Source organism: Leopardus geoffroyi, chromosome B1, assembly GCF_018350155.1.
Source record: "Leopardus geoffroyi isolate Oge1 chromosome B1, O.geoffroyi_Oge1_pat1.0, whole genome shotgun sequence".
Classification (NCBI taxonomy): domain Eukaryota; kingdom Metazoa; phylum Chordata; class Mammalia; order Carnivora; family Felidae; genus Leopardus; species Leopardus geoffroyi.
In genome coordinates this window covers 50,834,534-50,861,731 of record NC_059327.1, presented here as the reverse complement: position 1 = coordinate 50,861,731, position 27,198 = coordinate 50,834,534, and the positions used below count along the sequence as shown (strand labels likewise).

General features: G+C 40.2%; 1 protein-coding gene across 16 annotated transcripts in view; it reads right to left on the bottom strand.

Annotated features, from left to right (window-relative positions):
- Window positions 1-27,198, bottom strand: part of MSRA (methionine sulfoxide reductase A) — a 547,769-nt gene that overhangs the window by 350,943 nt on the left and 169,628 nt on the right. For 14 of the 16 annotated variants that reach the window (XR_006708415.1, XM_045461927.1, XM_045461941.1 and 11 more), the window contains one exon: window positions 18,298-18,366. The exons of the other annotated variants lie outside the window; for them this stretch is intronic. Coding sequence is in view for 13 of the 14 variants with exons in the window: in XM_045461927.1 (XP_045317883.1) it covers window positions 18,298-18,366 (69 nt within the window). In the remaining variant the exon portion in view is untranslated. The remainder of the gene's footprint in view (window positions 1-18,297; window positions 18,367-27,198) is intronic. 16 annotated transcript variants of the gene reach the window in all.

Below are 27,198 nucleotides of genomic sequence, written 5' to 3'. Positions count from 1 at the left end.
ATGTATTATATTATATGTATTATATGTATAATATATATATATTATATATTATATATGTATGTATATATATTATATGTATACATATGTTATATGTATATATTCTTACAATAAAGTAAGCTACAGAGAAGAAAATGTTATTAAGAAAATCATAAGGAACAAAAAACAGTACTGCTGTATTTATCGATACCGTAACTATCTGTTTACACTGTCTGTTTATAAAATAAATTGTCTACCAGTACTTATATCAATATGGTATTATATGATACAAAACACTGTTGATGTTACACATATTACTAACACTAGATATCAAAAAGGAAAAGATAATGTGAAAAATAAATGCATATTTATTTACAGGTAAAACAATTCATGCACTGATAACAAAGAAGCAGCAGTATGATTGCTTCATGGTAGCCTAGACTACACACTAATGAGTTAATTATTATAAAATTTTTATGGCATACAGTATTACAGTCTTCATAATATACTATTGGAAATATTGTTACCTTTAAAAAAACCACTTCCCTGTGATGATAGGCTGATATGCAGTGTCTCCAATTATGAGAGAGAGAAGCATACTATATGGCAATATAACTCTTTGAAAGCATAGTTATAACAGTAAGAAAGCTGGCACATTAACTTTACATTATATATCATTCATCTTATGCCTCTGTAAAGATAGGCTATCCATTTCCATGCAAGTCTTTCGCACGATATTCTACATGATGAATACTTAGGTGACTATGACACAAAAACATCTCATGCAGTTCTTGCCTACAGTGATTAGATCTTCACACAAATTCACTCACACACAGATGAGCTTATTAACTGTACAGCATGATGATTATTTAATACTAAGTGGAAGTGGATCATCATAAAGGTCTCTATCCTCATTGTCTTCACATTGAGTAGGCAGAGGAGGAGGAGGATGAGGAGGAAGAGGAGGAGGGGGTGGTGCAGGAGGAGTTGTTGGTCTTGCTGTTCCAGGGGTGGAAGAGGTGGAGGAGATAGAAGAGGTTAAGGGGAGGCAAAAGAGGCAGGCACACTCCATGTAACCCTACAGAAACATACTGTAATTTCTGACTTTGCTTCTTTTTTCTCTAGAAATGTTTCTATACAGTACCAAGCCTTCTTCCACTGTTCACTTTGGTTTCAGTGCTCATATTATGGAAGGGTCGAAGTCATTTAAAAAAAAAGTCAAAAACACCTTTGAATAATTGGAACCTTCCATCAGATTTTCCAACGTCAGTTTGTTTTCTCTCTCTGCTTCTTCTACATCTTCCTCGTCATTGCATACTGTTTCTGAACCACATGTCTACATCAAGTCATTTTCTATTAATTCCTCCAGTGTGTCCCTGTTAGCTCTTGAATTTCTCCAATATCCATATCTTGAAACCCTTCACACCCCACCTTTTTTGTCATATCCACAATCTTTGCCATGATATTCCTTGATTGGCTCTGTTGTAAATCCTGTAAAGTCATGCACAACATGTGGACACAGTTTTCTCCAGCAGGAATTTATTGTTTCGGGCTTGACGGCTTTCATGGCGTTTCCTGTAACAATGATGGCATCTTCAATGATGTAATCCCCCCAGACTTTCATGATGTTCTCTCCATGAGGGTTCTCTTCCACTGCATTGGCAATCCTTTACACAGAGTGTCATGCATAATGAGCCTTAAAGGTCCTTATGACCCCCTGATCTAGAGGCTGAATTACATTGTGTCTGGGGACAAGCAGACCACTTTGAGGCCTTCAGTGTTGAACTCATGGGGCTCTGCAGGGCCAGGAGCATTTCCAGTACCAAAAGAACTTTAAAAGGCAGTCCCTTACCAGCAATTACTTCCTGACTTCAGGGACAAAACATCAATGGAACCAATCCAGAAAAAGGGTTCTCATTGTCCAGGCCTTCTTATTGTAAAACCAAAACAAGGCAGTTGGTGCTTACCTTTCCCTTCAAGACTCAGGGATTAGCAGATTTATAGATACTGATCATAAACCAAACTGTATTTCTACAAAACAGTAGAGTTAATCTATCCCTTCCTGCCTTAAATCTTGGTGCTTGCTTCTTTTTCCTACTAATAAAAGTCCTTTGTGTCTTGCCGCCCCCCCCCCCCCACCCAGAATAGGGCACTTTTGTCTGCATTAAAAATCTATTCAGGCAGATACTCTTTCTCTGCAATGATTTTCTTTTTCTTTTTTTTTTTTTATTTTTTTTTTAATATGAAATTTATTGACAAATTGGTTTCCATACAACACCCAGTGCTCATCCCAGCAGGTGCTCTCCTCAATACCCTTCACCCACCCTCCCCTCCCTCCCACCCTCCATCAACCCTCAGTTTGTTCTCAGTTTTAAAGAGTCTCTTACGGTTTGGCTCCCTCCCTCCCTAACCCTTTTTTTGTCCTTCCCTTCCCCCATGGTCTTCCATTAAGTTTCTCAGGATCCACACAGGAGTGAAAACATATGGTATCTGTCTTTCTCTGTATGACTTATTTCACTTAGAATAACACTCTCCAGTTGAATCCATGTTGCTACAAAAGGCCATATTTCATTCTTTCTCATTGCCACATAGTATTCCATTGTGTATATAAACCACAATTTCTTTATCCATTCATCAGTTGATGGACATTTAGGCTCTTTCCATAATTTGGCTATTGTTGAAAGTGCCGCTATAAACATTGGGGTACAAGTGTCCCTATGCATCAGCACTCCTGTATCCTTTGGGTAAATTCCTAGCAGTGCTATTGTTGGGTCATAGGGTAGATCTATTTTTAATCTTTTGAGAAACCTCCACACTGTTTTCCAGAGCGGCTGCACCAGTTTGCATTCCCACCAACAGTCTGCAATGATTTTCTTAATGGCATCAGAGAACCTATCTGCTGCCTCTTGGTCTGTAGAAGTTGCTTCTCCAGTTATCTTGACATTTTAAACACAAACCTCTTTCTAAAATTATCAAACCATCCTTTTCTGGCATTACATTCTCCACCTTTAGATCCTTCACCATCTTTCTGCTTTAAGTTTAATGACTTCGCTTTTTCTCGAATCATATTTGAATCTAATGGGAGGCCTTTCTTACAGCCAAAAGTGCCTTTTCAATATGAGATAAATAGGTATTTCACAAAAAGTGCAAGATTTTTGTACCTGCTGGCTTCACATCTTTCTTTTTCTTTTTTTTACAGTGGTCCTAACACTGGACACATTCATCTTGAAATGACGGGACAACCTCAGCTATAGACCTCAATCTATGGCACATATGAAGCGATTCAACTTTTTCTTGTGATGTCATGACTTTTCTCTGCTTCTTGGGAGCACTTCCAGCATCACCAGCGGCACTTTGTAGGAGTCCTGTGGTGTTATTCAAGGCTTATGGTATTGCACTAAACACGATGAAAAATACGCAAGAACCATGAGAGATCACTCTTAACCGGGATATGCAATTTAAAAAACAGATGAGTTGTTCATGTAGAGATGATTAGTATCAAGTGGCATTTTAAGCGGATACTCCCAACCCTTGAGCTCACCACAATGCCAACAGGAGGTTGCTACAAAATTATGACAATTGTACAGTATTACTATAATTTTATTCAGTTATGATCTAATACTGCATCTTTATGCTTGTTTACATTTCTCTCAACTGCAAATGGCACCATGCATGGCCCATTAAGTGTGTGTCCAAGTTTTGATAAAGTTTAACTTTTCAAAATAGAATTGTCTGTATTTTATGGTAGTAAATGATAAAAACAGACTAGTATCTACATATATTTTATGCATATTCATGACATACCTTTTTCTTAATTTCTCCAATATTTCCAGGCAACATCATTCATCTGTAAGTCCTTTCAAATTTTCACAAATCTCGAAAAAACTTTCCAATAAATTTATTGAAAACAATCCACATACAAGTGGACCCACGCAGTTCAAATCTATATTATTCCAGTGTCAACTGTACTCTCTACAAAGGATTTGTATCTGTTCTTAGCTAATGTGTCATTTAAAAGGGCCACTTAGGGGGGCGCCTGGGTGGCGCAGTTGGTTAGGCGTCCGACTTCAGCTCAGGTCACGATCTCGCGGTCCGTGAGTTCGAGCCCCACGTCCGGCTCTGGGCTGATGGCTCAGAGCCTGGAGCCTGTTTCTGATTCTGTGTCTCCCTCTCTCTCTGCCCCTCCCCCGTTCATGCTCTGTCTCTCTCTGTCCCAAAAATAAATAAACATTGAAAAAAAAAAATTAAAAAAAAATAAATAAATAAAAGGGCCACTTAGGGGTGCCTGGGTGGCTCAGTCAGTTGAGCGTCTGACTTTGGCTCAGGGCATGATCTCGCAGTTCTTGAGTTCGAGCCCCGTGTCAGGCTCTGTGCTGACAGCTCAGAGCCTGAAACCTGCTTCGGGTTCTGTGTCTCCCTCTCTCTGCCCCTTCCCCACTCATGCTGTCTCTCTCTGTCTCTCAAAGATGAATAAATGTTAAAAAAAAGAAAGAAAATTTTTTAAATCTTCCCCTCTTTAAAAAAAAGGGGGGGGGGCACTTAAATGCTTAATACCCAGGGAAAGAAAATATTCTAAAACTATGAAGATATTGCATTTGGGAAAGATACACAAAGGTATAGGCTTTTTATTATTATTATCAATTAAAGGCAGTGTGTGTTCACACAACAAGTACTGGGCAGAGAGAAGACAGCCTCCTAAATGGTATCTCTGCTTCTTTTCTTACTATCAGAGCCAAAGTGATTGTTTTAAAAAATGAGTCATATTATCTCATTTCTTTGCCCAAAATCCTCTAAAGGCTTCCCATAACATGCAAAATAAAAGTCAAAGTCCCCACAGTAACCACAAGGCCCTTCATGATTTAACTCCTTCTTAATCTCTGACCTCAGCTCCTGTTCCTCCCCTCTTTGCTTATTACACTCCAGCATATGGACCTTGTGTCACACGCACTCCTGCCTCAGGGACTCTGCACTTGTATTCCTTCTGCCTAGAATGGTTTTTCCACAGATCTCTGTATAACAACCCCCTTACCTCTTTAAGAGCTTTGTTTAAATATTACTTCATTGATGCCTTCCTGGACCATCATTTTATTTTTTTTATTAAAACAATTTTTAATGTGTTTTTTTTTAGGGTGGGGAGGGGCAGAGAGAGGGAGACAGAGGATCCCAAGCAGGCTCCATGCTGAAAGCAGAGATCCGGATGTGGGGCTTGAGCTCACGTGCTATAAGATCATGACCTGAGCAGAAGTTGGAGGCTTAACCGACTAAGCCACCCAGGTGTCCCTTGACTATCATTTTAAATTGCAAGCCCTCACCCCAATCCCAACCTGGCATTCCCTATTCTCTTCCCTTGCTTTATATAAATCCACAGCACTTATCACAATCTGATATTCTGTACCATACACTTTAGATATTTATCTTATTTTTTACCTTATCAACTCTTTGAGGGGAGATATTTTTCCTGTTTCCTGCTGCAATAAACAACTTGATAAATAAGTGAATAAATTATCTGAGTCCTAGACTTAGTTCTACCATTAACTAGTAGCCTGACTCCAGGAAAGTCCCTTAATCTCTCTAGGCCTCAGTTTTCTCATCTCAGAGCTAAATACAAAGAACAAGTAACATAATATACCTAAAAATACTTTAAAGTATAAAAATTACAATTCAATATAAAAGTTAGTTTATAACTAACTAGTTATAAGTGGTGGTGTTTTTACAGTCACTTCATTGCTAGGTAGAATAAAAATGTTCTACATGGAAGGAAAAAAAACAGGGACAAAACTTTTAGTCCAGGGGCACCTGGATGGCTCAGTCAGTTAAGCCCCCAACTTCGGATCAGGTCATTACCTCTCATGGTCCATTACCTCACGTCGGGCTCTGTACTGACAGCTCAAAGCCTGAACCCTGCTTCAGATTCTGCATCTCCCTCTCTCTCTGCCCCTTCCCGCCCACCCCCCCCCACCAACGCTTTGGCTTTCTCTCTCTCTCAAAAAGAAACATTAAAAAATTAAAAAAAAAAAAAAAAAGACTTTCAGTCCAGTTACGAATGCATCAACAGCAACTGAGAAGCTATTTGTCATTCAGCCGGTACACCTGCCCACCTATTTATTATGTGTCACTGAAGACCCATGTATTGGCACCAGGATTAAAGCACATATGATTTGCTTGGGAATCCAGCTCTTACTTTTACAGGTGGTTTGAAAGCAAGGCCAATGCTGAACCCATGCGTATTGGGCCTTCTCCATCTTATGGTCATGCTAGTGTACATTTCTACAACAAAGCTGTTAAGGGGAGGCCTGGTCAAAGGATGTACTTGCCAAACATGAGCTCTTCGGCCAAAAGGAATGCTAAGAAGCAGTTCCTATGCATTCCTGACAGTTCATTTGATACACAGGTTGTTTTCACTCTAAGCTCCTAGTATCATCATATTCCTGAATTTTCCCAGGTGACCTTCCCCAAACCTTCCTCCTTCTTAATATTCCCTATGAGGTGAATACAAACTCTTCCACTCCTCTCAATGCAAATGTCAATGCCACCTGGACAACTTTTATGGTAAGGAAAGGGAAGGCTGGTGGCAAAGAGGGTGACAAGAAATTCTCCCAAGTACTAAATGAATGCATGAGTGTTAGAAGCAAGATGAATGCCAGGCTTCCACAGGGGATTCATCTTGACCTAAGTGACAATATGATGGAAACTAAGAAACTGGGAAAGGACCATCACAGAAAGACATTTGAGATTCAAATGACTGCAAGAGGGGGTTTCAGGGGAGTCCAGAGATACGGCCAAAAAACTTAAACTTTATTTTCCCACAAAACAGACGGCACTGATTCCCACTAAGTAAGCTTGATTCTGGAAAGCCACATCTGAAAGTGTTTTCTTTTTCTTTTTCTTTTTTAATGTTTATTTATTTTTGAGACAGAGAGAGACAAAGCATGAACGGGGGAGGGTCAAAGAGAGAGAGGGAGACACAGAATCTGAAGCAGGCTCCAGGCTCTGAGCTGTCACCACAGAGCCCGACATGGGGCTCGAACTCACGGACCGTGAGATCATGACCTGAGCCGAAGTCGGATGTTCAACCGACTGAGCCACCCAGGCGCCCCTGAAAGTGTTTTCAATCACCTTTTTTTTTTTTAACGTTTATTTATTTTTGAGACACAGAGAAAGACAGAGGGCAAACGGGGGAGGGGCAGAGAGAGTGAGACTGACAGACAGACAGACAGAATCAGAAGCAGACTCCAGGCTCTGAGCTATCAGCACAGAGCCCGATGTGGGACTTGAACCCATGAACCATGAGATCATGACCTGAGCTGAAGTCAGACACTTAACTGACTGAGCCACCCAGGTGCCCCTCAATCATCTTAAAGTAAGTATATTTTTAAAATATCTTTTTGAATTCATTCACGATAAGGCCTATCATGAACTATCATTAATCGTCACCATATTATCATGAGTCTTGGCATCCCAGCTGGGGCTTGGAAGAATCTATGGTCAGACTTGTACCAGAAAGATAGCCATCTGGCAAGCACCACCTTTGGTCCCAATGTGATTGGTCTTGACCAACTATAATCCTTTGTCTAAATCCTGGGGTACCAATGACATAAGAGGAAGATGAAAGATATTCCGTGTAGTAACTCCTGGTATATAAGGACACCTGGGATGTTGCTGACACTTACACACAAGAATTCATGAAAAGTTCACAGGGGCTCTTTCATCATCATTCACGCTATTTTGGCCAAAGGCAGGCAAAGCTAAACGATCATTTCTCAGTGTGAACCAAACATGTTGCTTCAACAGAATCCCACTTCTTAGGGTTTGGTGATAACATTCCAGTTATTTCTGAAAAAAACAGATCTGGCATTTTTGATTTTTAATGCCTTAAAAAGAAAACTGTATGTTGTACTAGGCCTAAGAAATTTCATTCATAGGAATTATTTTACTCTTATTTATTTATACACAGCATCATTCCAAAAGGAAAATTTGAGACAACTCACCAAAAAAAAAAAAAAATCTATATATACATAAGATAATAAATAATAAAGACAAAATGAGATTAAAAAAATAAGTGAGTCAGTAGACAGTTCCCAAAATACTTGGTAGTGAAACTGCAGATAGTCCTACCTGTTCTATCTGTGAAAACTGGAAGGCAGAGACAAGGGAAAAGCACTCTGAAAAATATGTCTTCTGCTACCCTCAAACGCATTCACAATATTAAACCAAAGCATGAAAAAGCGCTGCAGGTGAGATAGCTCAGCTGTTAGTCTTCACAGTGGGCAGCATTCCTGAGGAGGCTTTGTCATTTCCTGGCTGCTTATCCATTCTCATCATTGCAATATTTTCACAGCATTCCACATCTAGAAACAAGATGGCCCCCTCTCTGGAGTTGGCTTTTTCATCCTGGGTTGCTGAGGCTCAGGACTAGAACCCACAAGGCAACATGTCCCCTGGTCACAAGACCTGGGTGAGAACAGCAGAGAAGATGGCTGCTCCCCAGATCCAGCCTTGCCGGAGACATACCTTCTGCCACCTGACTATGTATGTGTCTGCTACTTTGTTTTGCCCAAATCTGTTGAGGCAATCTGTCTATTGTGATTGCATTTTCAAGTTTAGCCAAATGGTCACAAATTTCAATAATTTGGTTAAATGCCCAAGTGAAAATGGTCATTCAAATTAAAGAGGTTTCCATCATTTGTTAAATCACTTTTGACTTAAGCAACTGTATTTATATATGCTTCTAACTCATGAATATACTTTTAACCCATGTTCAGATCCATGGAGCAAAGTGATAGATTGGGGGGGGGCGGGGAATGACACATCTTTCTTAATCAAACTGGATGTCAAGATAACCAAGTAGTTAATAAAAGGGCTAGTTCATAAGTAAAAGGAAATGTTAGAATTAAAATAGCACCATCCTATAGCCTTGGATAAAATAATGGACCTAGGCAATGATCATTAAGGGCTGCTAATTTAATGATTCAGTTATTAAATGCCTCCTGAATGGCTTACACACCCCACCTATGGATTCGGATCAGGACTCTAACTCCCAATTTTTAGGAAGTACAGAGGATTGACAAATATGGCCATTCAAACTAGACTGAAGGAGATAGTGCAGAATAAATTATCTAATTTATTCAACAAATAAATTACAAGGAAAAAAAGAGAGATGAACTTACAGGTTAAAAGAGACTAAATATTTATATCAACCAATTACAATGTATGGACTCATTTGGATCTTGACTCAAACAAATGGTTTGAAAAAACATTTATGAGACAATAGTGGAAATATGGACTCATGACATACTTGATGATATTAAATAATTGTATTTTTTTGGTGTGATAATGGCATTATGGTATGTTTTCCATACAGCTGCTCTTTTTAGAGATATGTACCCAAATATTCACGGATAAACTGAGATGATATGTTGGACACCTGGGTGGCTCAGTCAGTTGAGGGTCTGACTCTTGATTTCAGCTCAGGTCATAATGTCTCACGTTTGTGGAATTGAGCCCTGCATAGGGCTCCACACTGAGCGTGAAGCCTGCTTGAGATTATCTTTCTCCCTCTCCATCTGCCCTTCCCCAGCTCATGCTCTCTCTCTCTCTCTCTCTCTCTCTCTCTTTCTATAAAAGAAAATAAAATAAAATAAACAAAATAAAACAAAACAAAACAAAACAAAATTAAATTTAAAAAATTAGATGATATGTGAGATTTGCTTTGAAATAACCTGAGATGGTGGAGAGCAACTGAGAATATACATGAAAAACACTCAGCCCTAACTGATAACCTGAAGCTGAATAAGGGAGGCTTCCTTATATCAGTTTATTTTTAGTATGTTTGAAATTTTTCACAATAAAAAACTAAAAGGTAAATATTTTTAAAAATCCATTAAAGAAATAATATTGATAGAAAATTCCTTATAAGATAACCAGTCTATTGATTGCTTTAGATGCATTACAAGTAATTTATGGGTTAAGCCAGAGAAGCATACTGTGCAACCCGTCACAGTGTGTGGCCTAAATATTCCCTGGTGTGTGTCAGCAGTCCAAAGAAAAGAGCAGTGTGACCAACAGCTCACAAATCTCCTCATGCTGCTCACCCTAAAGGGTTAGCAGTAGTACTGTTGACTGTCTCACATTACAGTGTTCTCCTTACACCTACCCTTAAAAGAAATTTCTTTCTGGTTCTAGAATCAGGAAATTTTAAGATTCCCCCAAGCATGAAGATTTTCAATATCATTAAGTAAAACATTGAAACCCATCACCACTTCACACATCGGGATGGCTATGGACAAACAAAATAACAAGTGTTGGCAGGGAGGTGAAGAAATTGGAATCCTTGTGCTTTGCCAGTGGGACTGTAAAATGGCTCAACCATTGTAGAAAATGGGTTGGCAGTTCCTCAAAAAGTACAACAGAGGATTACCATTTGATCCAGCAATTCCACTTCTAGGTATACTCATTAAAAGACTTGAAAGTAGGGTCTTCAAGAGATACTGGCACTTCCATGTTCATACCAGTATTATCCACAATAGCCAAAAGGTGGAAGCAACCCCAATGTCCTGTGATAGATGAATGGATAAACAAAATGTGGTATATATATTTGGTGGAATACTACTCAGCCTTAGAAAAGGAGGGAAATTCTGGGGCACCTGAATTCTGGGGCTTAGATGGTTAAGCATCCGACTTTGGCTCAGGTCATGATCTCACAGTTCATGAGTTCAAGCCCCTCACTGGGTGAGCTCGAACCCCACCTCAGGCTCCATGCTGACAGTGCAGAGCATGCTTGGGATTCTCTTTCCCTCCCTCTCTCTCCCCCTCCCCCTGCCCCTTGCTCACTCGCACTCTCTCTCTCTCTCAAAAATAAATAAAAATAAATAAATTCCGATACACATCACAACATGGATGAACCCTGAAGACAGTATGCCAAGTGAAATAAGCCAGTCACAAAAGAATAAATATTGAATGATTCCACTTATTGGAGATATCTAGAGTAGTGAAACTCACAGAGACAGAGAGTATAATGAGGGTTGCTGGGGCTTGGTGGAGACAGAATGGAGAATAATTATTTAAGGTATACAGAATTTTAGTTGGGAAGATGAAAAAGTTCAGGAGATGGTTGGTGGTGATGGTTGCATAGCCATGCGAATGTACTTAATGCCACTGAACTTTACATTTAAAGATGGTTAAAACGGAAAATTTTATATTATGTGTTTTACCACAGTTTTTAAAAATGGAAACCAATCATACAACTAACTGGTCTTCACAATGCTGCTAGAAAATATAGAGCCAAATCTGTGGCCAACTTTAACAAATTATATTGTATCATGGCACGTACTATTTGTATTTCATTTCTCATATTTTTCTTTGGTCTAACATTTAGCTAATTCTAAAGTGTGCAATTTTTCCATGTCTTGTATCTATTTTAATTTTCCTTTATTTTGTTTTATAACAAGGCCAAAGATAAATGATTGGGAAGAGTAAGAGCAAGAGAGAATATATTAGCTGTCTTATATCATCTGCAACATGGGGCTCAGTATTTTTCTTAAAAATGCTAGTTGAGCTAAACTGAATAACGATTAACTTCAGTTTTTGTCATTCTCCATATCTACATTTTTCTTCTAAAAAAGCTAAATCACAGAGAAGCAGTAGATACATAATTGTTTCTCTAGCACATCCTCTTGAGCATATTTTCTCGGTAGAAATTTAAGAAATTACTGCCATATAGGTAAAATGAATTCTATAAATCTTCTTCATTTTCAAAAGTTTACAAAAAGTTGGTCAATTGGATGGTCACTATATACTAGCAAGAACAGTGAAATAATTAGCCACAACTGATCAACTCAATAGGTGAGGCCAAAAGAGAAATCATGGCATTTTCTGAGAGCTCTGTGTTGATTCATAAGGAAGCAACCAGTCTCATTGAGACCCATAATGAGAGTGGCCTACTAGAAAGTTTTAACAAGGGCTGGTCAGTACTGGGCCAGTATTAGTTGAGTTCTCCACTAATGCAATCTGTTATCCTTCAAAATCCCTGAGTTACAGGGCTCATCAGGTATTATGCAAGAGAGATTATGGATCAAATGGAACTGACTAATGTTGGGGTCAATCGCCTGGGGCCTGGATCACAGCGCATTCTGGCTGAGGAGAGCAGGTGGCCTCCCGGGGAACACTGCACAGGCTGTCCTATGAGCAGCAGTGCCTGAGATCTGTCCCATCTGTCCCCCATACCCTAAATGCCTTGAGGCATTAGCTCATGACATTCTGAAAACAACCCTGTGAGGCAGACATTCTTCACCTCATTTTACAGATGAGGAATGGGGCTTAGAGCAGGTAAGGTACTTGTCTAGAGTCATGTACCAAGGTTTATCTGACTGCAAAGGCCTCTGTGAGTTCAGAATTATTTATAGACTCCTCCACAACTTTCGTGTGTGTGGTGGGAGGTGGGGGGTAGAGCTTATTTTCTGGTTCTCACATGCATTCCAAATGATTGAGATTGGTGGATACACGATTATCAAACATTACTGGATTTGGATTTACTCCTTTCTACAATGGGTTCAGTTCCATTCTCTAAGCACAAAAATCCCCACCCACACTCCAGCTTCCCTATTCTAAATATATCCTCCTCTCACACCCTCCCCGCCCCCAGGATACCCTCTCCAACTCCACACCTGTGCTCTTCCAGACTGGGACCAGGTGTGCTGTGCCATAACAAGCAATGTCATACAATCCAAATGGGATTTTCAGGGAGGTCTCTTCCCCTCTCCCTGTATTATCTGACCTCTCCACGCTCAAAAAGGAAATAAAAATTGAGAACATCACACACACACACAAAAGATAAATAAAATAAAATATATCTTAAAACATGTCCCTAAATGACCAATTATTGTCCCTTGAAGGTGCTTCAGATTATCATGGGAGGAAGGCCTATTTTTGTTTCCCCAAGTGCCTCATCACTTAAGAAGTTTGCACCAGTTAGCAGCCTGCTGTTCTAACAGTCTTGTGAATTTAGATTGTTTAGTTAATTATAAACACATTTCAAAGTCATTCTTTCTGGCCTTTTTCCTAGAATGAGTGACTGCCACTCTACAGCTCACAGAATGGTCTTCAATGGTTTTCAGTCAAGGTTCAGGGAGAAATATGCCACACCGGGATTTGATTATTTACCAACATAATGTTGGATTCAAGCCAATGAGCCACCAATATATTTTCCTTTGAAGTCTGACATATTGCCTGCTGCTTTCAATGCTGTTTTCTTGGCTAGCAGACAAAATAACTGTGGCTGTTTCAAAATTCACCTCCAATTGAAGTCAGGGGGAAAAAATGTCTTATGATTGGTTCATCTTACAGACATGGATCTCATTCTCCTTTGGAGTGCTCAAGGTGAGTTACTTGGACTGGGGTGCATCTGTGGCCCTGAAACAGTCACTAGCCCTTGCTCTGGAATCAGCCCTTCCACACACCTATTTGAGAAACAGTCTGGTAAATTCTTGGCACCTTGGCTATAAACAGAGATAAACAAGGTCATCAGCACATTTTCATGATGTCTTGGATTGTCTTTTGCTCCCTCTCATTTGATAAGCCCTAAGAGAACCTGACAAAGAAAACATGTTTGAGATCACAGAGCCATTGCTGTCAGGATACTGAGAGCCTAAAAACCCACCCTAAGAATTCATGGAGATACTTCTAGTGTTGTCACTGATATCAATTCCTATACATTAAGATTCCTTGCTACAGAACCTTACCCTTCTGCAGACAGGCTTGGTGTGGGTTTCTAAATGATAGGATCAAAGAATTTCTTGCTAGAAGGAATTTTTTCAAAAGGGTTTAACATTCTGAAATAAAGTAAATGCTCACTAATTGAGAAGAAAGACTCTTATATGCTATTTAGTCCCATTTTCCAATTTGTTAGGAATGACCACTCTATCATTTAAATACCTCTAGTGGTGGAGAACTCACCACCCTACGTTATTGGATACTACAAGTACAATATTAAAATTGCAAAGGCATAACCTGTGATGATCAATTCTCCATCTCTTATGAAAGAGCTGTGAACCTGGTTTTATAAATATGAATTAGCTTTTAATTTCAAGTCATTCAGAAAGATATAACAATATTTACTGAGGAAAATCTTGGCAGTTAGTGAAACTATTGGTGCTGATACTACATTATATATAATATAGTATAGTCTGCATTGTTTTTTTTTTTTTCACTTGTTTACTTCATTTTATATATCTAAGTTCAATTTCAACTTGACTCAATGTGTATTTATTACTCTTGGCACAATATTTTACAATATACACTCTTGTTATAGGGTAACATTATATCCCAATTGCCTGAAACCCTTCAGGTTTGTACCTCATTATCTAATGTAATTTTTAACAGCACCCTTTCACTCTCAAAAGTGTACTACTTTGGATGACAAATTTTATGGCACAGTACTGTATTTTAAAGTTTTTAAAAGTTGTATTTCATTTTTTCAAGTTGTACTAAAAACCTTCGCAAATTCACACATCTTCCCAACCCCCAGCTTCTCTGCATTTTCCTCAATTAATAAGTTTTTATTTTATTTGAAAATGATAAATCTTCTTGACTACAGAGTATATTTAATAAAATGAATAGCTGTTCTGTGCTTTATTTATTTATTTATTTTTTTGTTCTGTGCTTTAAAAAAAAAAAAAACACCACAGAATGGCTGGAGCCTCTGTGCTCTCTGCATGGATGGAGTGGCTCACTGCCAATGGGATGTCACTTTCATTAAGTTATTGAGAGCTGGAGAGAACCTTTCTAAGTCAGGCACAGCATGCTGGCAAATGTAATGTGGATGTGTCCTCATGCCCGAGAAAGCATTCCCTCCACTTGACCAGATTTCTTTCATCTTTGGGTGCCTCAGTTTCTCTGTCTCTAACAGAGCACAATAATGCCCACTTCACAGGGCTGTTGTAGGATTAAAGGGATGATAGCCATAGGGCACTGTCAGCCACCGGGAACAAAGGCATGAAGTAATTGCAAAATGTTCGGTTCTGCTTCTCCAGCTTGTGGAAAAAGGGCTCCCACTGACTTGAAAGACAGCATCATACACAGACGAGGAGAAGCCCACTGGGAGAGCAGAGCCTATTACCTTCATTATCATTGTCCTAAAGTACAGAGGAGAGAAAGAGCAACAAAGAAGCTTAAGAACTGTGGCCACACAAAAACAAGACGAGGACTAACAAATGGGCTACGAAAGAAAATCTGAAAAAATAAACATCTTAGTTTAAAAATAATCTGTGAAGATTACATGCCAGAAATTAAGGAACACCTATATATTCTTTGGTCACGTGACACAATGACGCACTTGTGTATTTTTTACAATGGAGCGTACCCTGTCCTTTATACTTCCTTACATTATCCACTCTAAATGCCTAATGGCAGTTCAACGACCACTTTCAGAGTGGATTTAATTTAAAAGTTCCTCTGTAGATAGCATTCTGTAAAGCATCTTCAAATGATTAACCAATAGATAATAAAATTGCAACTGGTGATACTATTTTGTCATAAAATATTAACACCTCCAAGGCTGAAGAGTAAGTTGGGACAACTAGAAAGTGCCACTGGTGTTTGGTGAGCTCACAGTCAAGTAGATGTAAGACATTCCCCTGTATATTAACACATGCTACTAAAATCAAATGGGTAAAAGTGATAAGTAGTAGGAGATGTCATTCCAAGCAGTATTTTCCCAGCAAAAGTTATATGTCAAGAGTCCTTCAGCACACTCTGGGAATGCATAGAAATTCACAAATCAATTTGCTAAATTGGCTTGGCTGGAAATCGTGCATTTGTGCATGGATCCAGCTGAAAGCCATTTCTGAATCTACCAGACTTGCCCACGGCTTCTTCAACCAGTGCTAAGAGTCAGGGGACGTCATAAGAAGAGCGTGGGCTTCAGGGTTAGTTACACTTGGACTCTAATTCTCCCTCCACTATATCACTGGCTGAGTGACTTCGGGTAAGTCACATGAGCTCTCTGAGAAGAGGATTACATACTCATACCAGGCTTGCAAGGTGCCAGGAGGATTAAATGTCCAACATATGTCAAAGAGCCAAGTGCTATATACTTGGTTTAACCTTTTCAGTAGAGCTATAAACAACCCAGAATGAGAGAAGCCCACCCCAAAAGCCATCTGCTCCTTCTCTTCACTGCAGGCCAGGTGGACAAGTTATATAAAATGAGAACAGTTTTTAAAACATTAATATAAAATGCTTGCACCTACTTAACCCAAATAGGGCCTTAATTTAAGCATCTGGAAGAGTCAAACTGAAGTTCTAATAATGTAAACATTCTTAGATGTCAAAAGATATTCTAGTTTACAATCTGTATATTTCTGCACTTGCAGAAATGATACACGATTCACCTCTTAAAACCACACACCTTGGCCACTCACAGAGGGTTTCCTGAGGACTGCCTACCGCCAGATGAGCTTTGGGTCTTGAATATGTAAGATGGAGAAGCAAAGGCAAGTGTCTCAGAGCAGTCAATTCTCATCCTATTGGTGAAAAATGCTAAAGCTTGGAAAGGGAAAGGTGCTTGCCCAAAGCCAAGCAATGAAGGCCACGGGTTAGGATTTTTAGGAAAGCCACTACAAACCAAAACTGTGACAAATTATAATAACAATCTCATCACAGAGCTTTATTCACTGATATTTCCAATTCTGTGGCCAAACAACATCCATACCTGCCTGGTGCTGGGTCTGTCCCTTGGGAAGGAAGCTCTCCTCTAATAGCAAAACAGAGGAAACCCTGCTAAGATAGGTTAGCCTTATTTTATATTGCCCAATATGACATGGAACTGAGTGTCTAACATGTCTGGGGGGTGAAAAATCTGAAATACAAAAAAAAAAATTATCAAAATAACCCATTGCACACTGATGTGACATTTGCTGTCCCCTGGTAACTGTCCCCTGATAGTTTCAAACCTACAACTCCAGAAAAATGGCATCGTGTGAGCATAAGTACACAGAAGAAAAGTAACAAAGCAAATATTTAGCACACATTTTTAGAGTGTCCATTATGCTTTTTTCTACAAAATTCAAATTCTCTGTTTAAATTTCTGAGCATAATAACTTCTAACCACTGATAAGTACATTTTAAAGGGTGCTAGCCCATATGGAGCAAGATTTACAAATACCCAGGCAGAATTAGTTCCCTATTTCATAACTCTCCAACCGTTAATCATTATTGATTACTAATTCTGGTTCCATCTCTGTGAATAAGTTAATATTTTATGCTGAATAGGCTAATTTAGAGGTGGGTGATCCTGAAGCTAATTTGCAGCTCAAGGAGAACTCCATGCTTTAAAGCAGCTTTACATCAAAAGCCTTACAGAAGAGGATCATCAAGACCAGGGTAGAATGGGAGCTAGAAGAAGGCATAAAATCAGGGACTTCAGGTTTTTAGGATGGGAAAGATCATAAAACCTGTCTAAAGGCTGAGGGGAAGGATCCAGAAGCTACAAGAAAACGAAAATTCAGGGGACAGAGGTAGTGACCCCAGAGAGGATGATAAGGGATGGACCCCAGGGCATTGCTGGAGGGAAGAGTGAGGGGGGAAGGCAAAAACAAGAGGAAAGAGGACGTCAGCAAGAAAAGGGAAGGCGGGAGAAAAGGAGGAAGGTAGGCCAAGAAAGTGCCAAGTGTAGGGACATTTTAAAGGAAGTTTAGGTGACATTAAATATGGAGGTAAGGAATAATGAATTAAAAAGGACCTCATCACCAAAAGGTTTGGAAGCTAACAGAGAAGTTCTGCTCAACCACATAATTGTATATGGTAAATATATACTCAGAGATTAGATTTTATTCTGTTTAAAACATTTTAATCAACTTCTTTTCTAAGGAATATGCTGAATTCATAATGGAGGAGAAAGAGATTATTCAGTTAGATTGATTTTTGTGGAATAACAACTCAAAACTACTTGAATCCCAGCCTTTGACAAAGTTACGTATCAATGTGGCGGGTGGGGGGAGCCTTCAAGGAAAGAAAAACTCAAACTGTAAATTATCAGGTTAATTCACAGTGTGGACATAAGAAACAGCAAAGACACAGTTTGATATTTGGTTTGCAAAGTGAGAAAAGAAAGCATATTAAATTCTATAGAATAATCTTTTCTGATCCCAGAAATACTAGGAACTCAATAGTTGTTTTTTTTTTTTTTTTTTTTTTTTTGGCTCCAATGACTTGTAAATATCTACAAGAGCCCAGATTTTGAAGCCCTGAGGACACTTGCTAAAACTCAGAAATTTGGCACTAGTCATTGCACACAATTTGGGTTTTCTTTCAGAGTTGATATCTTACCAAATACAGCCATCTGTGTTCCCTCTGGGAAAGGTTCAACTGTTCTATTGCCATTGACATGATGTTTGGCTAGAAAAAAAAAAAAGAGGGAGAGAAGGAAAGAAAGAAATACAAGTTAAGTGTAAAGTTCCACACACATACTAACACATGTCATTAAATGTGTCAAAGAGTCTATTTCTCATTTTTAGTTAGAAGTGGCACCAAAGCTTACCCTTTTTAAGAGAGCTCCAATAATTTTGTTTTTAGTCTCAGTGACTGAAGAGCCTAGAAATGATCTAGTTTGAGCGTGTGGCTTTACAAAGAAGGGTGCCAGGGCCCAAGCTCGTGCAGAGCCATACAGCTAGTGGCCACAGAGCCAGCCCAGCCCCAAAGCTCCCAACTCCTAGCCACAGGGCCCCACTGCACCAGGCCAGGTCCTAAAGAACAAGGAAGCTCCAGGTTCCAGGGAAAATTGGGGAGGCTTCGTCTGAAGACTCTTGATGATCACAATATTGACCCAGTCAAGGAAGTGAGCCGTGAAGACAGCAGGATAACATCAGGGCCAATTTTCAAAAAAATAGAATAGCAGAACACATCACTGCACTACAATTCTGGTACTATTTCCAGGAGCCACAGACACTTGGCTTCTTAAAGATAAGATGGATGTCCCAGTGCTTCTTACTACCTACCCTTCATCCACCCTGGTTCCCTCCACCAATCATCCTTCCCACCCTGTGCATATCAAGGACTTAGAAATAAAATGTGACCAGGTATTGGTTTTCCAGCACTAACTTGTTCTCAAAACGTCCCAAAATGCATTCAGGTAGAGAAAATCTGAGTATGTCCAGCTATGAGTATTTTTAAAATATCCTCAGCAATTTTTGCATGTGGGTATTTATGTTGAAAATACATAAGAATGGCTCAGAAGCTTTGACACCGCATCACATAGCACATATATTTTGATTTCATGGGTCACATTAGATTTATGGAGCACTGGCAAGGGCTTAGCACCACAGCTAGGCTCTGAGGGGACTGGGGAGAGTAAGACACGGCCCTCTTGGAGAGTATAATTATCCTCAAGAGGTATAAATGTCAAACTTTACCAGAAAGCTTACAATTATGTGCTAAGTCTTGGAATGGAGACTAAAGGTACTGTAAAAGTTCATGGCAGAGGAACAGCAAGCTGGGAAGTGGGAGCCAGCAACCTGGAGGAATTATAACTAGTGCAGAATCTTAAAGGAGAGGCAGGGTTTGGAAAGGCAGAGGGTGAGGAAGCACCTTGAATGAAAGCCAGGAGTGTGGATGTAACCAAGGCATCATCCAGGGCCAGAATAAAGTCTAGCCTGGGCATTGCCGAGGTGATATGTTGGGAGGCAGTGGCAAAGAAGGACAGATTGGTAGGCAGGGACCAGGTCATGGAAGGTGTTGAGAACCCCATCTAAGCTCAAAGGAACCCAAGGCAGACCCTGCAGCACACTGAAAGTCTTTTGGAATCTGGAGGCTCAGCCAAGTTTAGACAATCCCTTCAGCATACCATCAATTCAGGGGCTCTCACTGGTTCCTAAGTAATGGTGGCACTATCCTAGGAACAGAAAACCTGGAGGAAGGCAAGAGGCTAGCCCAAGTCCCAGGTAGCCATGGGACCTTGTCAAGCACTCATTAATATTAGCACCCATTGGTTGCTAAATCCAAAGAAGTGTGATGAGGCTTGATGTCGAGGTCAGAGTTCTGTTCTATGGTCAGCTCCCCACAGTCCCTGCCAACGGTTCTAAAAGTGTTTGCCTCTACACAAATCAAGAGCTTTAAACCCATTCAAACTCTTTAATCCACTCATCTCACTCATAAGAAACTCTCACTCTAAAGAAACATGGAGGGGGGGGAAGGTGACACACGTAGCAATATTTATTACTTACAATAATGAAATCTTAAAATCAACTTAATATCTAAAAGTACTAAAATTGCTTAGAAAATTGTAATTTGTGATTTATCAAAAGCATGGAAAAAAACCATGGAATATTATGCAACATATTTTACTTTTTTAACGTTTGTTTATTTTTGAGAGAGAGAGACAGAGTGTGAACAGGAGGAGAGGCAGAGAGGGACACACAGAATCCAAAGCAGGCTCCAGGTTCTGAGCTGTCTGTCAGCACAGAGCCCGACATGGGGCTTGAACTCACAAATGTGAGATCATGACCTGAGTCGAAGTCAGACACTTAATTGATCAAGCCACCAGGGTTGATGTAACATATTTTAAATACAGCATTTGAGAGTTATATAGAAATATATAGAGAAATGTGAAAAAAATACTTGGGATAATGGTAATTGAATACAATCCTATTACAACACTGGAGGTAGATTATAATGACAACTAATTAAAATATGAATGCTTATAGGAATAGAGAAATGCTCCTCTGGCAGAGAAACATACAAAAATAAAAATGACCAGGGTGATTATGCACGATATTTACCTTTAGTATTTTCCTTTGTTACTGTTAGATTCTTATTTTCTAAATGAAAATACGTTTGGAATTTTAAAAATCAATGAAATTATACATTAAAAAAAATTTTTTTTGCCACAGTAAGTACTTGGTTTCCCAGGACAAAGCTTATTTATAGCCAGTTGAAATGCTACACATTTACAATGAAAAGCGTACCCTATTTGACATCTCTTCTCAGACAGCTCAAAAGCACCTCCAACAAAAGATGACCTTCCACTCTAAACATGGTGCTCTTCCAGCATCCCCAACCCTGGGAATAAGACTGCCATTCTACTTTCTAGGCATCCTTGCCCATTCTCTAGCCCTCACTACCCACATCTAGTCTATCACCAAATCTAGTTAGTTTCACCTTCCAGATATCCAGAATCCTTCTACTTCTTCCCTTCACCATCCAAATTATTCCAATCCAAACTATCATGGCCTCTTTGCCCAGACTCCTATGAATGCCTCTAGTTCATCTATGTCCCCTCTCCAATTCACTCTTCCCAGTGCAGTCACAATTACCTTTCAAAAAAGAAAGAAAAATTCTGATTGCATGACACAAACTCCCCAACCTTCTCCCACCTTCCATGGCTTCCCCATGCTCTTATGCTAAAGTGAAAACTCTAACATGGCCTTCAAGGACCCATGTGGTATGACCACCTCAGTCCCTCATTCCTTCTACCACAGTCACGTTGCTTTCCTGGGACCAAAGGCCTTCTTCTGCAACACTCACCAGAGCTGCACCTCACATTTAGTCATTACCTGGACAAGCAGACTATAAGCACAAGGAGGACAGGGCTCATAGCTCCTTTGGTTCACCATTTCTATAATTCTAGTCCAACAAGGACACAGCATAGGTGTTCAATAAATAGCTGTTACATTAATGAAGGAAGAAAGAAACAGTATAAAAAGAGAGACTAAAAAGTCTTTCTTCAGCCATTATGAAAGCTTTATTATTTGCTATAGTAATGATGTAGTTCTCTTTATACGTACATGTCCTTTACACAAAAATGATCATTGAAAATGGCCATTCAAAAATAGTTTACCCAGCCAGGTGGCCCAGAGTCCAAGGAACTCCTCTCTGTTCTACTCTATAAATGTCTGCCCCTCTTCCCTCCCCATTCATCTTCTCCCATCTGACAAGGCGACAGTGCCGGTAGAGGCAGGAAGACTAGAAATGCTACTTGAACTGGAGAGGAAGGAGGAAGTTCATATGCAACTCTCACCTCAATGCTAAGGTTCCCTTGGGCCCTGTCTTTTATTCTAGCGCCTGAGGCCCAAAGATAACAGGGTCCATAAACCTGATTTTGAATTTTTTTAAATATTTATTTATTTTTGAGAGAGAGTACAAGCAAGGGAGGGACAGAGAGAGAGAAAGAGAGAGAGAGACATACACAGAATTCGAAGCAGGCTCCAGGCTCCGAGCTATCAGCATGGAGCCTGACAGGGGGCTCAAACTCACAAACTATGAGATCATGACCCAAGCCAAAGTTGGACGCTCAACCGAGCCACCCAGGTGTCCCTGATTTTATATTTTCTTCTGAACTGCAGCTGAGTCAGTTACTAGACAGCAAAGACACAGCATCAGCCAAAAAGACATAGCACAGTATCAGCAGCTAAGGCCATAGGCTCTGAAGCAAGACTGCCTTGACTTTGAGCCTCAGTGCTCCCACTTCCTAGCTGTTGGAATATGGCTTAGTTACTTAACCTCTTTGTGCCTCAGTTTCCTCATTTGTAAGAGTTTCCTCATTGTAAGTTTCCTCATTTGTACTACCTTGTGGGCTGCTTTGAGAATTAAATTAGTTAATATATTTAAAGCACTTAGATCAGTGCCTGGCACTTGGTAAACACCTCTTAACTGTTACACTAGTATTATCATATGTGTGAACTTTATTTTTCACAAGATCCAAGTCAGGAATGACAAGTACATGACACGTGATGTACCTCGCCTCCATTTCCATGCTCATGGAAGACATCACCAATCAATCAAAGCATACTTTCTTGGTCCCCAAATGTGACCACAGAATCTTTTCTCAACCTAGCATCCCATAGAGTCTCTTATTATTTAGATATATGTGTATGTATGATGAAATTCTTTTGTCATTCCTGGTCTAAGTGAATAAAACAGAAAAATGGACCAAAAAAGAAGCCATTTTCCTTCTCGTTTCTATATGAAAAAATGCAATTAAGAAAAAAAAGATCCTTTGAAAATCTCCAAAATTCTATATACAGCTTTAGGGATAAAAGAACAGGGGGAAATCTGACTGCTACTTTCCATTCCATAATGCGAGAATGGTGAGTTCTTAAAAACCAAGCAATGGCAGTTCTACTCCTGGAAACCGAGGCTTAGCTCCCAAGGGCACTTTCCTATTGAAGCTCTGCTGAGGCAAGTATTTGGGGGACAAAGAACCAGAGATCCTTTAAACACACTAGATAGGTCAAATAAGATTGGGGGGGAGAAGGGCTAACTTGGGGACCTAATGAGCATTTATTATTTTTTTTTTTTCCAAAATTGGTGGCACATGTCACCACTGAAACAATCACACTGACTAAAAAGAAAAGTCATTCATTGATTGGGTACTAACTATTGATTACCAGCAGAGCATGAAATGGAGACGGGAGAGGGTCACTGACAGGGACATCTGTTGCACAGCCACAGCAGGGTGGATGCTTCCAATCTGGCTAGATGGGCAGATGTCCCTGCCCCCACTCCATGGGGGCACGTTCCAAAGCCACATGCTCCAGGAAGACAACCTCTGCTGATGGCCATGACGTGTCCTCAGTCAAGGGTATATGAGGACAAGGAATAGATTTTCATTTATCTTGAAAGCCCAGTGCTTGTGGAACAGCGAGGTTAATTAGAGCAAGACTGGGTCAAAGTCAACTATCAGAGAGATTTTGAAGGGGATCTGGGGGACACGTTTAAAAGCTTCAGAAGATGATACTAACACAATTTTTTCTTTTGTTTTATGAATATCTAATGCACTTCAAACTTTGTGACTGTTTTCTTCCTTGAAAATAATACAATGAAACTGTTCAATAATATACCTGCAATAATACAAATTCAGACATAAACCAACAGTGATTAGCTCCATGTCTTGTGCTCAAAGCGAGAGAGCTAAAATTTGTATCTTCTGGGTGAGGGGGAGAGTGCAGAGACGAGAGGTAAATGGTAGGAAGTGGGGGACTGCAGGGTGGGCCCCCAGACCCTCCCTATCTCCTGTAGGGCCAATCCCCTCCATTCCGGGTGACCATGGTTACACTCCCGAATTCGAGACTCCAGGAACTGTTTCTGCTATCCTGGGAGTCCTGGTCAGCTACTGGACCCAGAACCATCCCAGGACTGGAACAGCCTTGTGTCCCAGTCACATTATTAATCCTGCAAAAACCCAACCCATACTTGTCAAGTGTTACTATCAATCATTCATGCCGAGACAAAACCTATTGGTGATGATTAGCTTCAGCTGGGGCCCAGAGTAAGAGTACCTTTATTTCATTCATATGGTAATAAAAATCTGTCAAGCCCCAAAGCAATATATGGTCTCACATTCCCTCTCATTGTTTCTTTGTGGCTCTTTCGCCAGGTCACAAATTCCTGGGGTTCTCAAGGTACAAGTCAGGCTGGAATTAAGCAGGGTTCATATTTGGCCCCCAAGTCCTAGCTTTGGACCAGCCTCTCCTGTCTCCAGTAAAGGGGCCCTGGATCACATTGACGGAGGATTCAGGGCCCTACGTCCTGCCAAGCTGCCTTCTATAGCATTTTAAGGATGATCTGACAACTGTGACTGTTGGTTTTTAAAGAAAGAGGAGTTGGGAGTCCTGAGGGTGTGCCTGTCACCAGGTCACTGAAATATAGGACAGGTGCACTAGAAAAAGAGAGGTAATGATGCTTCTAGTCACCTATGCCCAGAGGCACTGTGGTTCTGTATTGTTCCTATACATTGTGGTCCTTTACACTTGCTATAATTTTTAGCTATGGTGTTTTAAGGTGAAAGTCAAGCCAGAGTGGGTTTTGGCCCCAACAATGTACTCTGTATGTGAGGAGAGAAAGACTGGGAAGTGAGGTGGCAGTGGGAATGCTACTGAGACACTGCTCAGCCTGAGGGCCAGCCTCTGCTCTCCATGCATCCTGTGTCCAAAGAAGTCTGTGTCTTTCATATCGACTGGTGAGGTGTACTACTAGAGGCAGATGGAATCTGTGGCTAGGAGAGGCTAGCAAGGAGCCCCCAGTAAAGGCAATGGTGGGAATGAGACAAAAGTCCTCAACTGACATGGGCAACAAGAGGTGAACTTTCCTCTCGTTGCTCTAGGAGGAGGGGAAGCCAGCCCTCAATGTCTTCCTCACATGGTGACCAACAACTATGTATGAATGGGAGCTGTTCTAAAAACAAAAGATAAGCTGCACAAAAAGCAGAAGAAAATCAGATGCAACAGTTTATGATTGTAGCTCTAAGGAAAAAATTCATTTATCATTCAGGATTTTATCCTCATGCCCTGACTGCTGTCCTTCCTTCAGTTGAATCCAATCTACCAACACAACTCCAGTCTCCCTTCTCCTTTCACTCCACATGCTGCAAACCTAAGCTGCATGTCTTAGCCAGGAAAGGAGCTGACACCCCAGGTCAAGCAGCTCTTGCACCTCCCAGTGTACCTCTGCTAAAGGTTGAACTTCACAATGTCAGAGCAGAACAGGGCAGCACAAGGCAGGGCCTAAACCCCAGCCCACGCAATAACACATTTTGAAGCATAAGCTAATACTTATGGCTGGGGTCTTTGGCTCGTATCCACAGGCAATTACATCTTGAGTGTTTAGTATGTGCAGGATACTAGGTGTTGTGGGAACAAAGAAAATTTCATAGATCCTACACTAAGGATCTCCATTTAACCAACAAACTTGTTGAGAGAGCCCTAAGGGGAGATTTCCAGTTGAAAGAACGAGGCAGTGAGGATAGGGCTGTGTTTTAAGAAGAGTAAGGCCTTATGCAAGCATGGGACATTTTTATTTTTCACGAAGTGCCTGCTGTATTTTCTGAGGTCTGCTCAGTGCACAAGACCACAAGTGTGACTACAAACCTGGAACAGACACACCAAATGCATGCACCCTCAGACACGAGCCCTTTTCTGTTCCTTAGAAAAACTGGCCTAGAATGGTCCTACTGTGTTCCTGTGTCCCCTGGGGCCACAAGAGTGTCCTGGAGAGTGAAGGAAAGTGAACACAGAGGTACCTGCAACTAGAGTTCAGGAGGCAAGCCAGAGGCCCCAGAAACCAGCATCAGAAAGATTTTTGCACATGTCCCAAGCAGGCTACCACAATTCTGTAAAAGACAGCCATCTCACTGCCTTAGAGAAAGTGGAGAATGACAGAACACGCATCACACATAAAAAATTCTAAATATGTAAACAACAAGTAAAATACATTAATAGATGCTCAACCATACGAGATACTATTTTTAATTCATGAAAGTAGTGACCCTTACAAAGCAATGCTAGGTACCAGTGAAGGTGTAGGGAGATGGGCCTTCTCACGCACTACTCACTGAAGTGAGAATTTGACACAATACAAAATACAATCTATTTGGAAAGCAATCTGGCAATACATGCCAAGAGCGTCAAAGGCATTTAGATCCCCAACCTAGTAATTCTAAGTGTAGGTACCTACCTTAGGAAATCAGAACTGAGACAAAGGTTTCCAAACATGCTGACAACAGAACTGCTTATAATAATGAGAAATTGTAAAGCAACCTAAGTGGCCCAACAAAAGGGAGATAATGAAGTAAATTATCAGACACAGTTCTAAGGTAGAATACTGCATACTAATTTTAAAAGTATGATCATAAATAGGTTTTGTTCATGGCATCAGAAGAGTAATAAGGTAAAGTTAAGTGGGAAAAAAAGCAAGATACAAAAAAGGATCTTAATCAAGAATAAAGGCACAGAAAAATGATCAGAAGGAAACAGAATACAAAGGTAAAAGTGGCTACCTCTATATGCTGAGTTATGGCTGATTTTTCTTCCGTCTTTATGCTTCCAAATTTTTCTTGAGAAAATACTTCTTTGACAATCAGTAAACCATAAAAAGTAGAAAAAAACTAAAAGGGAAACTTGATAAAGAAGAAATCGAGATCCTATCAGGTATACTTTCAAGTTATAACAATCTAAACGTTTTCTCTGAGTGGAAACAGCAAGAGAAAGCATAAAATCTTCTTAAATGAAAATAGCCAATGAGCAGATTATTTCCTGATTAATCACATAAGGCCTCATCAAAGGGCCCTTTTCACTGCAGTTTTAAATACCTTGAATTCTCTGGCTTGCTCCTGAAGACACTGCCCCCTAAGTGATTATCGCTGGAGCTGTCCTGGGGCTACCAGACTAATTCAAGTCAGCTGTATCTCAGGCCTGTTAGATTCTCTCTGATGAGGGCCATCTCAGACGTTGTCCCTCA